Source organism: Leptopilina heterotoma, unplaced genomic scaffold (genome assembly GCF_015476425.1).
Source record: "Leptopilina heterotoma isolate Lh14 unplaced genomic scaffold, ASM1547642v1 Lhet_152, whole genome shotgun sequence".
Lineage (NCBI taxonomy): Eukaryota > Metazoa > Arthropoda > Insecta > Hymenoptera > Figitidae > Leptopilina > Leptopilina heterotoma.
This window is the reverse complement of record NW_025110868.1, coordinates 360,899-375,754: the sequence shown is the minus strand read 5'-3', so window position 1 is coordinate 375,754 and position 14,856 is coordinate 360,899. Positions and strand designations below refer to the sequence as shown.

Here is a 14,856-nt window from a genome sequence, read left to right as displayed (position 1 = left end):
CGAGACATTTTTTTTTATCCAGAATTCATAATTCGAGAAATTTTTTATCCAGACGTTGATTATTCGAGGAATTACTTTATCCTGACTTGGACAATTCTAGACATTTTTTATCTGGACTTTTTCGATCTTAAAATTTTTCTAGTATTTTTCGTAAAATTCTTTGAATTTTCCCTGATTCTCCTGAATAATTTTACTTTCCTTGACTTCCCTGATTTGTCTTTCCTGTGCAAACTTAATTTCCACTGAGACTTTGACGATTCGAGACATTTTTTATCCAGACACTTTTGATTTCAATAAACTTTGTTATGAACCGTTTGGAAATATTGACTCCTCAATTTCAAGAGGCAGAGAAATCTGAAACAAAGTCCGAATATTAGAAGAAAGTAAAAGCAGGAACCGAAAGGATGAAAATATTGTGATTTTTCTTTCCCCAGGGTGTGATGGTCGGCATGGGACAAAAGGACAGCTACGTGGGCGACGAGGCCCAGAGCAAGAGAGGTATCCTCACCCTGAAGTACCCCATCGAGCACGGAATCATCACCAACTGGGACGACATGGAGAAGATCTGGCATCACACCTTCTACAACGAATTGCGAGTCGCCCCCGAGGAGCACCCGGTCCTGTTGACCGAGGCGCCGCTCAACCCCAAAGCCAACAGGGAGAAGATGACGCAGATCATGTTCGAGACCTTCAACAGCCCGGCCATGTACGTCGCCATCCAGGCCGTGCTCTCGCTCTACGCCTCCGGTCGCACCACCGGAATCGTCCTCGACTCCGGCGACGGTGTTTCCCACACCGTGCCCATCTACGAGGGCTACGCCCTGCCCCACGCCATCCTCCGTCTCGACTTGGCCGGCCGCGATCTCACCGACTACCTCATGAAGATCCTCACCGAGCGCGGCTACTCCTTCACCACCACCGCCGAGCGGGAAATCGTGCGCGACATCAAGGAGAAGCTCTGCTACGTCGCCCTCGACTTCGAGCAGGAGATGGCGACCGCCGCCGCCAGCACCTCCCTCGAGAAGAGCTACGAGCTTCCCGACGGCCAGGTCATCACCATCGGCAACGAGCGCTTCCGCTGCCCCGAGGCCCTCTTCCAACCCTCGTTCCTGGGAATGGAATCCTGCGGCATCCACGAGACCGTCTACAACTCCATCATGAAGTGCGACGTCGACATCCGTAAGGACTTGTACGCCAACAACGTCCTCTCCGGAGGCACCACCATGTACCCAGGTATCGCCGATCGTATGCAGAAGGAAATCACCGCCCTCGCCCCATCAACCATCAAAATCAAGATCATCGCTCCCCCAGAAAGGAAGTACTCCGTCTGGATCGGTGGCTCCATCCTCGCCTCCCTGTCCACCTTCCAACAGATGTGGATCTCCAAACAAGAATACGACGAATCAGGTCCAGGAATCGTCCACCGCAAGTGCTTCTAAGCAGTTTATCTCAATACATTTTATTATTATTATTATTATTATTAATATTATTATTATTATTATTTACACTTTTCTTTCGAAGTACCACACATTACCGCGCCGCCCAGTCAGCTACTTTAATTACTATTACTCTTTTGTACTTAGTCGCGAGTTTGCTGACAATGGTCGTCATTCAAACAGAAACGTCATCTTTTGTATATAAGTTTACAACTATGGAATAAATATAATCTTATATTCTTACAGCGGTTTAATTCATAATCTTTCATTTTGATAAACCCTATACATTTTTACATGAGGGCAAAAAAAAAAATGAGTGGTACTCAATATCTCTTATTAAAATACTCACGAGTTTCACAGTCAATTTTTTTGGTTTTGATGTCAAGTAAACAATTTTAGCAATTTTAAAAAAGATCTTTCGCTCAAGGGGAGGAACCGTTAAAATTTCAATCTTTCGATTTCAATCTTTCGATAGTTAATTTATTAAGGTGCGGCATTTTTTTTCAGTTACATTATTTAAGATCAAAATTTATTTATTTATAAATTTATTTATTTATTTAAAAAAAAATTAGTACTAAATTAATTAACTGCAGTGGAACCACGATTATAAGAATTAATTGAGACAAAAACTGGTTCGAATAATACAAGTTGCAAATATTCTCCAGTAAAAATTTATAATACTTATGGGTAAATGATTTTTCTAAGTATTGAATGTCATTTATCTTCTTTTTGAGGTATAATTACATAAAAAATTAGAAGATAGCCAATAAAATTTCTTTATCTTTATGAGACTTTTAATATAATTTAATATATTTAAAATTAATATAATACTGGAAAAAAGGATATTTTGGGTTTAAGTTAAAATGTTTTGATTATAGAGGATTTAGTTAACCGAGGTTCCACTGTATTAGAATATAAAAAAAATCTATTTTTGACAACTTTTGAAAATTTACTTTTGGAAAAAATTAAAAATTTTTAAAATCCGTGCGATTTTAAAGAGATCAGAACCAAACTCTTAGGAAAAAAACCAATAAAAAATTCATCAGAGAAAAGTAATCAAAATAATGAGAAAAGAGATTTAAATTTAATTTTTTTGCTAAAATTTCGATTTTTATTTAAAAAAATATAAACTAATTAATTGTTTCTTAATTTTTCGAAGTTTACCTAGTATATAATTTAATTTAAAAACTATATATGATTTTAAATACTCAAAATTGACGGAAAAAAATTGATCACCTTTAAACAACAAAAACTTGGATGGGTTGAATTTTCTCTGGACCCTCATCCTCATAATATTAAGTAAACGATTTTTCATTTTTAAAAAAAGGGGATTCTTTTAGAAAAAAAATTCAGCTCTTTTAATTAAGTTAAATTATTAGCTTTCAATTAATTTATTATTAATTTAGTACCTATATTATAAATTATTATACTACTAATTTAATTTTTTAATTAATAGAATCGGATATAATTTTTACAAGCTAAAAATCATTGTCATATAAATCAAAAATTAAAAAGTTTTCAAATCCCATTTTCTGGAGAAACATTTTCGCAATGTTTATATACAAATACGAAATGCTTACAAAATATTGAAATTCTACATCTTTTTTTTTATCTACAGAGATTGAGAGTTTTGAGTCATAAAAAATTATAATCGGTTCTTTGATCGAAACCCGCAATTGGAAAACAACTCAAAAGTTAAAAATATTAAGATAGTTTAATATTTGTCAATAGACAAATGTTTGGAAAGCATATTTTTCACAAGAGATACCGATCCACTCATATTCATAGATTGATTAAAATTTCGAAATACTAGATCTCGAAGTGATATCGATTTCATAAATCATATTACTGAAACCTTAAACAAATAAACTACTGGAATTATTTTTAAAGTAGTAGTCGCAGTGATCGAAAGTTTGCTCAAAGAAATTTTTACATTAATCTACCGATTAGAAAAGCCGAAAGCAAGATTTGGCCTATTTTGAAAATTTTATATTAAAATTATCCATTTGAAAAAAGAAATCCAGAGGTCAAATAAAAATATTTTCGAAATTTATTAGTTTAAAAAATATCTTAACTTCTGGATTTCTTTTTTCAAACGAATAATTTTCTTGGTAATTTATATTTTCTTTTTTTTTTTTTTGAGTGATAAATTTTATTATTATTTAATAAATTTAATATTAAACTATTAAAATTGGTATTATTAAATAGAATTAATATTAAATTATTAAAAATAACAATTAAAGTTTGCTCGATAAATACTCTTTTTGATAAAAACTTTTGTTGTATAATTCTGCGGTATTAAAATCTAAATTTACATGAAGACTTTCACAGGTTCTTTACCTCAAACAGGAAAATGCGATGATCTTGTTACTCGTTGGCATTAAGCCAAAATATGAAATATTTCTTTCCCTACAAATTTCGAGGATAACGAACGCATTAATTATAATAAATTTCCGCGGAAGTCTTGACCTTTGAATTTCACTCAATTAATTGAAATTCATTATAAACACTTAACGTGAGTGACAAAACTCTAATGCATTTCTCAAAATGCTTTTTTTCAGTAAATAATGAACAAATTTTCCCAAAATTTACAAATGTTCATAAAGAAAACAAATTATTAATATTTAAATAATAAATGGAAATTAAGAAAATATCTAAATAAATATTTATCAATAAATAATATTTAAATAGAAATAAGGAAAATATTCAAACAGAAATTAGGAAAATATTTAAGTATTAAATAAATAATAATTAAATAATATTCTTTAAAATAATTAATGAAGAAAAAGAAGAAGAAGAAATAATATAGGAAAAACTGAAAAAGAGCAACGGGAAAGAATTGAATAAAGGAAAGAATTGAATCTATTGGTGATTTCGAGTCTCATCAGATTTCGATCGTAAGATTCAATTATTTTTCCTGGAGAAAAATCATGCGTGACGTATAGGGGAAGAAAAAAGTATTGTCACCTTTGAATTTTCTTTCCTCGTTTTCCTTCTCATCATCATCTCTCCTTCGTTTTCCTTTTTCGAAATATTTCCATTGAATTGCTTCCTTTTTTCGAAATATTTTCATTGAATCGTTTCCTCTTTTCGAAGCATTTCCTTTGAATCGTTTCCTCTTTTCGAATCATCTCCATTGAACCGTTTCCTTTTTTCGAATCATTTCCATTGAATCGTTTCCTCATTTCGAAATATTTCCATTGAATCGCCTCCTGTTTACGAAACATTTCCATCAATTGAATCGCTTCCTTTTTGCAAAACATTTCCATTAATTGAATCTTCTCCAGTTCCATCAGTTGAATCATTTCCCTTGTGAACGTCGATCCGGAGAAGTTGCCTGGAAATATGAGAGTCTCGTTAGAAAAAAAAGGATTTCCAGTAATTCGCGGAAGAATTTCTTTTTTTCCATTTTTGGGTCAAGAAGAAAGAAAGTCGCGTTCGCGGGGTTGAAAGTCGGGAATGCGAATCTCCCGATGTTGAATTGGTGCTCGTAGAAGGCCACCTTGGAGGGCTTAGAGTCTCTCGCTCTCTCTCTCTCTCGCTTTTGTCCCAGCTGGTGGGGACCGAAGATATCCCTTATTTGGGTTCAAGGGGCGTCGCCGTTGTGCTTAAAGACGCCAATACGTCGCAACGATAAGTTTTCTTTAGGGCGAACTAAGGACTATAAACGAAACTGTTTGTGTGAGTTCGTCAAGCAGATTTCCTTCTAAGGGGCGGGTTGCTATTTTCGGCACGAACCGATATGGATAAAGGGACCTAACTTCGCCAGCTAGCACCACTCGCTGCTCGGTATCTTGTACGACGAACGCCAAACAGTGCATCGCTCATTTTTTATTCACTCTCCACGGTACTTGTTCTTATTTTCATCTTTCTTTTTATTTATCAAAGATTTTTTTTTTTAATTTAGAAACTTTTTTTAATCAAAGTTATTCATACAACTCACCTGGATTTTTGTGCTTTTGTTCTGATAGTAAATAGTGCCTGGTACTTTGGATTAATTTTTTTAATTTCCTCCCGGTGAATTTATTCTGATCCTTGAAATTGAAAATCCTATTGAAACTCCTGATCCAAATGAAAAATCCTGATCCAAAATTTAAATCATTTTCTTCTGTAGAAAAATTTTCCGAATCCTCCTTGAAGATTTTTCTAACAAATACCTTCTCTAATCCTTTGGAAAGTTTTTCTGAAACCAAAAAGAAATTATTTTTAATATAAAAAAAGTGTGTTCATAAGGATTTAGTGAATCGAAATTTTTGAAATTTTAGTGTATGGCGGTTTTGTATTTAAAATTGAATTTACCAGTTTGTGGAAAGTGTTGCCAACTAAAGTCTCCGGAGAATTTTCTCGTGAGAATAATTAAATATAAAAATTGAATTGAGAGTAATTGATAATTTATTAAATAGATTTTTCAATTAAATATTTTCAATCTTTATACATTTCATTTTATACATTAAATTTTTGTATTAACTTTCGCAGTCTCATCAAAGAGAAAGTATTATTTTTCGAACCGAATTCATTTATAATTTGTAACTTTCAGTTTATAGCACAAATTATCAATGAAGAAAGTAAATTATTTTCAAGTTCATAATAACATAAAAAATTACCATACGTGTATAATTTGTAATTTGCAAAGTGTATTTCAGAGAGCAAATTATAAAGAAAAATTACCACATTTTTATTTTAGACAGAAATTATAGTATTGAAAAACAATTTTGAAAAATTTAGAAAATACTCTTTTAATCTTTAATTTTAGATTTTAATTCAGAATTTTTATATTTAATAATCAGTTTCGAAAGTAATTACGATAAATAAAGTTGGCGACACTGGAGAAAGTTCTCTGCATTTTTCGCGAATCTAACTGCAAAATGTCTAAGAATATTCCTCATGTTTTTGAATTTGAATTATTTTTGCAAATTTCTTCTTAATATTTCAAATTCCTTCCAATATTTTAAAACTTCTGGGAATTATTTAATTGTAAATATTTAAAAATTTTAATTTCACATCTCCTCTAAATTCAATTCTGCAAATTTTTTGCTTCCTTGGTTTATTATTCCCTTAGCCTTCAAGTTTACTTGAATTTATTTTAGTTTCCTTTTTACTAGAATTTGCTTTAGTTTCCTTTACTTGAATTTACTTTAATTTCTGTTACTTGAATTAAAATTTGTTCCCTTCATTTGAATTTACTTTCCTTTAGTTTCCTTTACTTGAATTTACTTTAATTTCCATTACTTGAATTAACTTTTGTTCCCTTTATTTGAATTTACTTTCTTAGTTTCCTTAACGTCTCTTTACTTTAATTCGTTATCGTTAACTTCAACACTTCATTAATTTCTTTTTACTTTACTTCACTTAAATTTATCATTCTTACAATTAATGAGCAAATTTGTAAGACCTTTTTTTATTTTGACACCAGGGTTGCCATACAAATTTGATTTTGTTTCCCTCTAATTTTCAAAAAGAATTCTGACTATTTCCCTGATAAAGAATATTCAGATTTACTCTAAAAATTATTAATTGCACAAGAAAAGGTTTTTAATTCATTTGAGAATGTCTTTAATTTTTGTAAAATTATTAAAAAAATATCAATAACGAGTTTTAATTAAATATTTAATCATTATTATTATTATTTTTCCAATTACGAGTTAATATTAACCAATTAAGATATTTAAAAATTACAGGTAATTTATAAAAATGACTATACTGCAACTTCTCAAAAATTATTTAATTTCTAATTCTTAATTTTATGAAAGTTCTTCAAGAATTAAATTATTTTAAATAGTATTATAAATTTATTTAAATTAATTAAATTTCAAATTTTGTAAAGTTCGATTGTTATCAGAAATAGAAAAAAAAACTTAAAGGGTTTTCTTTTAAACTTCTTGGTGATTTCAAAGTTTATACAGACAAAGAAAAAAAAAATTCAAGAAGAATATTAAATCTTTTCAATATTTTCAAAGATTGCTAAACACCAAATTCCAGAATATTTTTATTCTCTCCCTCTTCTTACTTAAATTTAGAATTTAATATTTCCTCCAATACTTTTGATAAAATTTTCCGACTTTTCCCTGGTCAATTTTTCTTTCTCTGGTTTTTTTCTAATTCCCTGATTTATCTGATCTGTGGCAACCCTGGGAACATCATAACAATTGTTCTAAATTTCCTTCTATTCCTCTGACCTCTTCTATTACTATAATTAAAAATTTTTAAATATTAAAAGTGAAGTGTTGATGAAAACGATCAATTTTAATATAATCAGAAAAATTATGCAGAAATTAAATTAATTATTATGCGAAAAAAATTATAAATGAATAAAATTACGAAAAAAATAAATAAGTAAAAAAACTAATTCTAAATTCTTTTAAAGGTAATTAAAAAACATACAACAAGATGTGTGACGATGATGTTGCGGCACTGGTCGTGGACAATGGATCCGGTATGTGCAAGGCCGGTTTCGCTGGAGATGATGCTCCACGTGCCGTATTTCCCAGTATCGTCGGTCGTCCAAGACATCAGGTTTGTAGAATATTTCATTTTCAAAACAAAAATCCATTATTCAATTCCTAATTCAAGACTATTTTTACTTCTGGACATTGATAATTCCAAACTTCTTTTTATCCAGACGTTGATTCTCGTGAACAATTTTACTTTTCTTGACTTCCCTGATTTGTCTTTCCTGTGCAAACTTAATTTCCACTGAGACTTTAACGATTCGAGACATTTTTTATCCAGACACTTTTGATTTCAATAAACTTCGATATGAACCGTTTGGAAATATTGACTCCTCAATTTCAAGTGGCAGAGAAATCTGAAACAAAGTCCGAATATTAGAAGAAAGTAAAAGCAGGAACCGAAAGGATGAAAATATTGTGATTTTTCTTTCCCCAGGGTGTGATGGTCGGCATGGGACAAAAGGACAGCTACGTGGGCGACGAGGCCCAGAGCAAGAGAGGTATCCTCACCCTGAAGTACCCCATCGAGCACGGAATCATCACCAACTGGGACGACATGGAGAAGATCTGGCATCACACCTTCTACAACGAATTGCGAGTCGCCCCCGAGGAGCACCCGGTCCTGTTGACCGAGGCGCCGCTCAACCCCAAAGCCAACAGGGAGAAGATGACGCAGATCATGTTCGAGACCTTCAACAGCCCGGCCATGTACGTCGCCATCCAGGCCGTGCTCTCGCTCTACGCCTCCGGTCGCACCACCGGAATCGTCCTCGACTCCGGCGACGGTGTTTCCCACACCGTGCCCATCTACGAGGGCTACGCCCTGCCCCACGCCATCCTCCGTCTCGACTTGGCCGGCCGCGATCTCACCGACTACCTCATGAAGATCCTCACCGAGCGCGGCTACTCCTTCACCACCACCGCCGAGCGGGAAATCGTGCGCGACATCAAGGAGAAGCTCTGCTACGTCGCCCTCGACTTCGAGCAGGAGATGGCGACCGCCGCCGCCAGCACCTCCCTCGAGAAGAGCTACGAGCTTCCCGACGGCCAGGTCATCACCATCGGCAACGAGCGCTTCCGCTGCCCCGAGGCCCTCTTCCAACCCTCGTTCCTGGGAATGGAATCCTGCGGCATCCACGAGACCGTCTACAACTCCATCATGAAGTGCGACGTCGACATCCGTAAGGACTTGTACGCCAACACCGTCCTCTCCGGTGGTACCACCATGTACCCAGGTATCGCCGATCGTATGCAGAAGGAAATCACCGCCCTCGCACCTTCAACCATCAAAATCAAGATTATCGCTCCCCCAGAAAGGAAGTACTCCGTCTGGATCGGTGGCTCCATCCTCGCCTCCTTGTCCACCTTCCAACAGATGTGGATCTCCAAACAAGAATACGACGAATCAGGTCCTGGAATCGTTCACCGCAAATGCTTCTAAACTCCAAATTTTTGTCATACCTCTTACACATGCTTGTCATTCTCATCAATGTCATCTACATCCACGAGTTTCGTCGGCTGGACCATGCTACTCCATAATTCTTTTTCTCACCAATTTCACGAAGCTGCTGTGCTGTCTTGGAACTCTTGGAGAACCTCGAGAGGAAAAGATCTCAAAGTCTTCTTTACTCCACTCAGGAAGAATCCACCCCATCAAACTTTCCTCTGCTTTCTATTTCCTATTCTGAATAGTCATTATTCAGTCATTCATCTATTATTCCTATTTTGAATACTCAATTAATTCTGAATGGTCATTCCTATTTTGAATAGTAAATCTATTCCAAATAGTCATTCCTATTCCGAATATTTATTCTTTTTTCCTTTCTTCCTTCCTAATCGGAATAAACCCACGAAGACATGAAACAAGACTAATTAATATTAATATTAATCAAATTAATATTCAAATCAACATTTACACCAAGAGACAATTTTCGAGTAAATTAATCCTAAATCTTATTCTTAATCTTTAAAAGTTCGAAATAGAGAAAATTATTTTCCAATACATCGAATAAGGCGAAGAAGAATATCGAACCAGAAACTGAAGGAATACAAATAAAGAGAAATATTGGAGAAACGAAAAAAGTAAACTGAAGATAAATAAATAAACTGAAGAGAAGAAAAGAAGTAAAAGAAAGTATGACAAAAAGGAAACAAAATTCACCTTCCGAACGTTTAGAGAAAAGAAGACTTTAACACTTGTTGATACTTGGAGATGAAAAAAAAAAACTACTCAAGTGCCTTTATACACACATTTATCAGACTGTATTGTACTTTGTAGTTTAATACAACATGACTGTTTGTTAACTTAACGTTAATTAATTTATTGCTAGTCCTCGCACTGTAAAAGCGCGTTTTTTTGTGTACAATAGTACACACGGCTGTTTGTGATCGCGTTTTTTTTTTCTTTTAGAATCTAGAACCTCACCTTCAAAAAACTACTTCACTTTATCACTATTTTTGCTTGAAGATTGATAAAAACAAACGGGAGGTTTCTATATTGTCGCATCAACCATCAAATTCGCTAGTCTCATATTGATGCCTAGCGATCGTTTCATTTTCAAATCATCATCCTATATAATACTTTAAACTTGTATAAATAATGATAATGATATAATAAAGACATTATGTATGTAAATTTGTCTTTCTCTTCGTTTTATTATTATTATTCTATTATTAGATTGAAAAAAGTTATCAATAAATATTTTACTATCAATTTTCTCATTTTCCTCTTATTTATTTTTCTCTTCTCTAATTAATTTTTCTATTTATTTTTCTATTTATTATATTCTCATTTTTTTCGTATCGTCTATTTTACGTATGAAAATTTCCTCAGTGTGAAACAATTGGTAATTTCAGAACATAATTTAAATTTGAATCAATATTTTTATTTATTCAACCGAAATTATTTTTTTTGTTTCGTATGAAATTCGAATCAATAATTATCTGAAAGAATAAAAATTTGAAAAGATATTTCAGATTTGAAAAAGTCCGAAAAATTGAAAAATCGAGATTAGTTTTAAAAACAATATTCTCTTGTTTTTAGAAAGAAAAGTACTGTGACAATTTAGAGAAGGGAGGAGAAAAATAAAGACGGGGTAAAAATAGAAATCCCTCTTGCCAAGATCACGGCATATGGTAGCAGCCCTTTTTTTCTTCGTCTCGTTTCCTTTAAATTATATCATCCGATTCCACTTTGAATATTATTTTCAAAAATAGATTTAAAGAAAATATCGACTATAAAATAAATAATGAAATAATAAATGAAATGAAAGAACAATAAATAATTATAAAATTGTAATAATTATGAGTAAAAAATGAGTATAAAGTAGGAAAATATCGAGAAAAGTCGGCAGAGAAGAATGGAAAATACAGACTAAAAGTGAATCTAATTTGAATTGCGATTAGACCAAGATAGATTTTGAATCTTTGGTCATGGACCCCAGCTGCGTCTAGCCTTACAAGGCCCCTTGCATAGTAACTTGCAGTAACTTGAATATATCTCACATATTATTCTCCGAACGGTTGAAAATAAACCCTACACGTAAATGTGTTCAACACATTGCGTTTATTTTACTTTTGTAAGTAAATATAGATCGCAGGAAAACTAAAAAGTTCCGAATCAATTTTTGTCAAGTTCATTTCTGAAATACATAAATTAGTCAAAATTTGTCTATTCTATTAGAATTAAAATCAAATGAAAGAGTCTTTTCTTTTTTTTCTCCAAAAAAGAGAATAAATACAGAAAAGAAAAGAGAATAAATATAAAAAAGAATAAATAAATAAAATAGAAAATAGAATAAATAGAAAATAAAATAAATAAATAAATAAAATAGAGAATAAATAGAAAATAGAATAAATAAATAAAAAAGAGAATAAAAAAAGGAAGAGAATAAATAAAAAAAAATATATAAAAAAGGGAATAAATAAAAAATGGGAAGAATAAAAATTGAATAAAATAAAAAGTTATTAAAAATGTCCATTAATTACCTCTTTTTGTAACAAATGTAAAATTGTTGACAATTGGATTTATTGATGGACAATACGTCAAATTACTCCTGTAACTATAGCAACGTAGTAACCTGGTTTCCTTTTCTTCCGATTTATCGAATTTCCGTTGCATCATTATTTTTCTGTAAAAATAAAATGAGTATTTTAGAAGAAAAAATAGATTACAAATGTTTAGAAGAAGAATTACATCAGGCTATAAAAGATGATGAATTATATCAATTGCAAAATGACGCAAAGTTTAGAGCAATCGAACAAAAAGTACCGACCTACAAAGATTTTCGAGAAATGGTAACAATTTTAATTCAAATTCACTAAAACTGTCTAAATTTAGAAATTCATTCAATTAATATTTAATTATTTTCCCCTAAAAAATATTCTTATTTGCTTCCTCATTCTCTCTATTTCTCTATGAAATTGTTTTGGTGAAACTTTTCGATTGTGTTGTTTTGACATATTTTTATTTATTTTAATTATTTTTAATTATTTTCAATTATTTTTAATTTTGTTTTGATTTTATTTTTAAATCTCAAGAATCTTTTGAAACAAAAATAATGTATTTACAGGTAAATGCCGCTCACCTTCAACCATTAGCAAACAGTGATCAGAAAAATAGGACTTCAATATCTAAAAATATTTTCGCTAATCGATCAGAAGATTGGGATTTAGTTTCAAAAGCTCAAAATGTAAAATTAACTGCTCCACTTTTCGAAAGTGATGAAACACTTTCGAAAATTGTTCCAAAGGACACAAAAGAATTTTTGACTATTTGGAAAAAAATCACGAATTCTGAATTGAAATTCAATTATTTACTCGACTCGAGGTAATTAATTATCAATTAAACGAAGTAAAGTAATAACATTAAATATTAAATTGTTAGAAAATTGCTATCAAATTAATAATTGAATCGATAGCAAATTTCCTATCACATTAATAATTGAACCGTTAGCAAATAACTATCAAAAATTAATAATTGGATCGATCGTAAATTAATATAAAATTAATAATTGAATCTATAGAAAATTGCTATCAAATTAATAATTAAATTTCCAATTTAAAATAATTTGAGAAATTCATATTTTTCTTAAATTTACAGAGACCAATTGGGAAAAAAAATATTTATTAGCGAAATTCCATGCGAATTTTTCGAGGAAGTGATTATTATTTCCTCAAAGCAATTGTCGAGTTATAAAATAGAGAATATAATTGACTTATTTATTAAATTAAGCAAATGCAATCGTTTCGAGTTAAATTTAATTTTTTTGCCCGAAGATAAAAGGACGATTTTAAGGAAATTACTGCAAGATTTACTTTTAACCGAAATAAAAGATTCACAACAATTAACTGGCAAATATAAAACAATATTAAACTAGTACTTCCAATTTTTTAACTGTAACAACAAAGCTGAAAATATTGTTAGTTAAGTTCTGTTATTTTATGTGCGAAAATAAAAAAGTTAAATAGAATAACATTCCTTTCCATTTACCACGAAATTTTTCGTAAAAATAATAACAAATTTTCCATAAATTTGTTTCTTTTACAAAAAAAAAAATTCTTGAAAATTAAAGACAATTTTTTAAATAGGTAGAATTGAAATTCAAGATTTTTTTTTATAATTATTAATTCATTATAATTACAGACCTCGAATGACTTGAAATTTATTTGAATTCAAAATGTTATCGTGCGAAATGCGGATTTCCTTTTTTATTATTCGGAAAATTCAAACAGTTTTAACTTTTAAATATAGAAATTACAATTTTTGAATAATTTCAGATTCAAAAAGAAAATCAATTATTATTATTATTTTTTAGACTGTTAATACAATTCTTTGAAACAATTTAATTATTTTTGGAAAATTTTAATAAAATTCATCGCTCGAATTCAATTTTATTTCAAAAATTTTAATAACATTCTTGGCAAAATCTCAATAATTTTCATAAATTAAAGAAATAAATTATCAATTTTTAAAAAATAATTGAAATAATTGAAATAATTGAATTTTTGCGAAGAATTTTTATTTTTATTCTCTTGAAAAATATTATTATTTGGGAAAATAATTGAAAAATTGTGAAGAATTAAAGAATTTATATAAATTTTTATGAAAAATAATTGAATTCTTGCGGTAGAATTTTATATAAAGTTTTTAAATTGATTTTTTTCGAAAAATTTTATGAAATATTTTAAATAATTAAATTCCTGGGAAAATTTTATTACTTGTAAAAAAAATTGAATATTTGCGAAGAATTTTATCAAAAATCTTTTATGGAATTTTATTAAAATTATATAGATATTTTATTACAATTTTTTGAATTTTATTTTATTTCAACTATTAGCGAATTTAAAGTGATGCAAATTTCCCCTGAAAACTAAAGAAAAAATTAGCTTTTAGTTTCATAAATCTAAAAAAGTATACAAATAGTAGCAAATTGTTAAAAATAGAAAATAAATAGTAGGTTTTAGTAGATGATTGCAAAGTCTGAATTCACTTCATTCACTTTTACAAAAGTTTACATTTATAAATTGTAAACGTTTTGTAATTAATTATTTAATTAACTATTTATTTATTTAAAATTGAGCAATTATTAATCTTATTTGCAAACTTTACAAACATCTTGAAAAATAGGTGAAAAAGAGAAAAATTTTCAAAAAAAAATCATAACCGAAAAATTGCAAAATTTAAACTTTGCTTTTAAATTTGAGGTTAGATTTTAAGCGTCAGGTGTCAATTAAAAGTGAACTGCGTACTCTATATTGTTTGAAAACGTTTATAATTAACTTTCCCGTTATATATAATTATTTTCATAAACTCACAGTCTTATTAGTTGATGATTGACGAGGATAACGATGCATATGACGCAACCGGTGCCTTTTCCAGAAATCGATATCTCCTTAACAGCCGGGTTTTTGTCCACGCATCTACTATTATCGTCAGTCATTTTTGGTGGTGGTGGTGAAGAAATTTCCAT

At 30.6% G+C, this 14,856-nt stretch overlaps 5 protein-coding genes across 5 annotated transcripts in view; 3 read left to right on the top strand and 2 right to left on the bottom strand.

Annotated features, from left to right (window-relative positions):
* LOC122498621 (actin, clone 205-like) overlaps positions 1 to 1,679 on the top strand; it is a 6,441-nt gene extending 4,762 nt beyond the window's left edge. Inside the window, exon 3 of the mRNA XM_043606441.1 lies at positions 435 to 1,679. Coding sequence (XP_043462376.1) covers positions 435 to 1,439 — 1,005 coding nt within the window. The 3' untranslated portion in view covers positions 1,440 to 1,679. The remainder of the gene's footprint in view (positions 1 to 434) is intronic.
* Positions 1 to 5,799, bottom strand: part of LOC122498627 — a 19,605-nt gene extending 13,806 nt beyond the window's left edge. Inside the window, exon 1 of the mRNA XM_043606446.1 lies at positions 5,380 to 5,799. The gene's annotated coding sequence lies outside the window, so the exon portion shown is untranslated. The remainder of the gene's footprint in view (positions 1 to 5,379) is intronic.
* Positions 5,153 to 9,462, top strand: LOC122498622 (actin, muscle). Its single transcript, XM_043606442.1, has 3 exons — positions 5,153 to 5,283; positions 7,801 to 7,949; positions 8,322 to 9,462. The coding sequence occupies exons 2-3, from the start codon at positions 7,824 to 7,826 to the stop codon at positions 9,324 to 9,326; spliced, it is 1,131 nt and encodes a 376-aa protein (XP_043462377.1). The 5' UTR covers positions 5,153 to 5,283; positions 7,801 to 7,823; the 3' UTR covers positions 9,327 to 9,462.
* Positions 7,957 to 14,856, bottom strand: LOC122498628. The gene is made up of 3 exons (XM_043606447.1): positions 14,702 to 14,856; positions 11,873 to 12,015; positions 7,957 to 8,241 (listed from the first exon to the last, which is right to left on the bottom strand). Exons 1-3 carry the CDS (start codon positions 14,854 to 14,856, stop codon positions 8,225 to 8,227), a joined length of 315 nt encoding a protein of 104 aa, XP_043462382.1. The 3' UTR covers positions 7,957 to 8,224.
* On the top strand, positions 12,024 to 13,284 carry LOC122498625 (coiled-coil domain-containing protein 103). The gene is made up of 3 exons (XM_043606445.1): positions 12,024 to 12,181; positions 12,457 to 12,713; positions 12,987 to 13,284. Exons 1-3 carry the CDS (start codon positions 12,029 to 12,031, stop codon positions 13,261 to 13,263), a joined length of 687 nt encoding a protein of 228 aa, XP_043462380.1. The 5' UTR covers positions 12,024 to 12,028; the 3' UTR covers positions 13,264 to 13,284.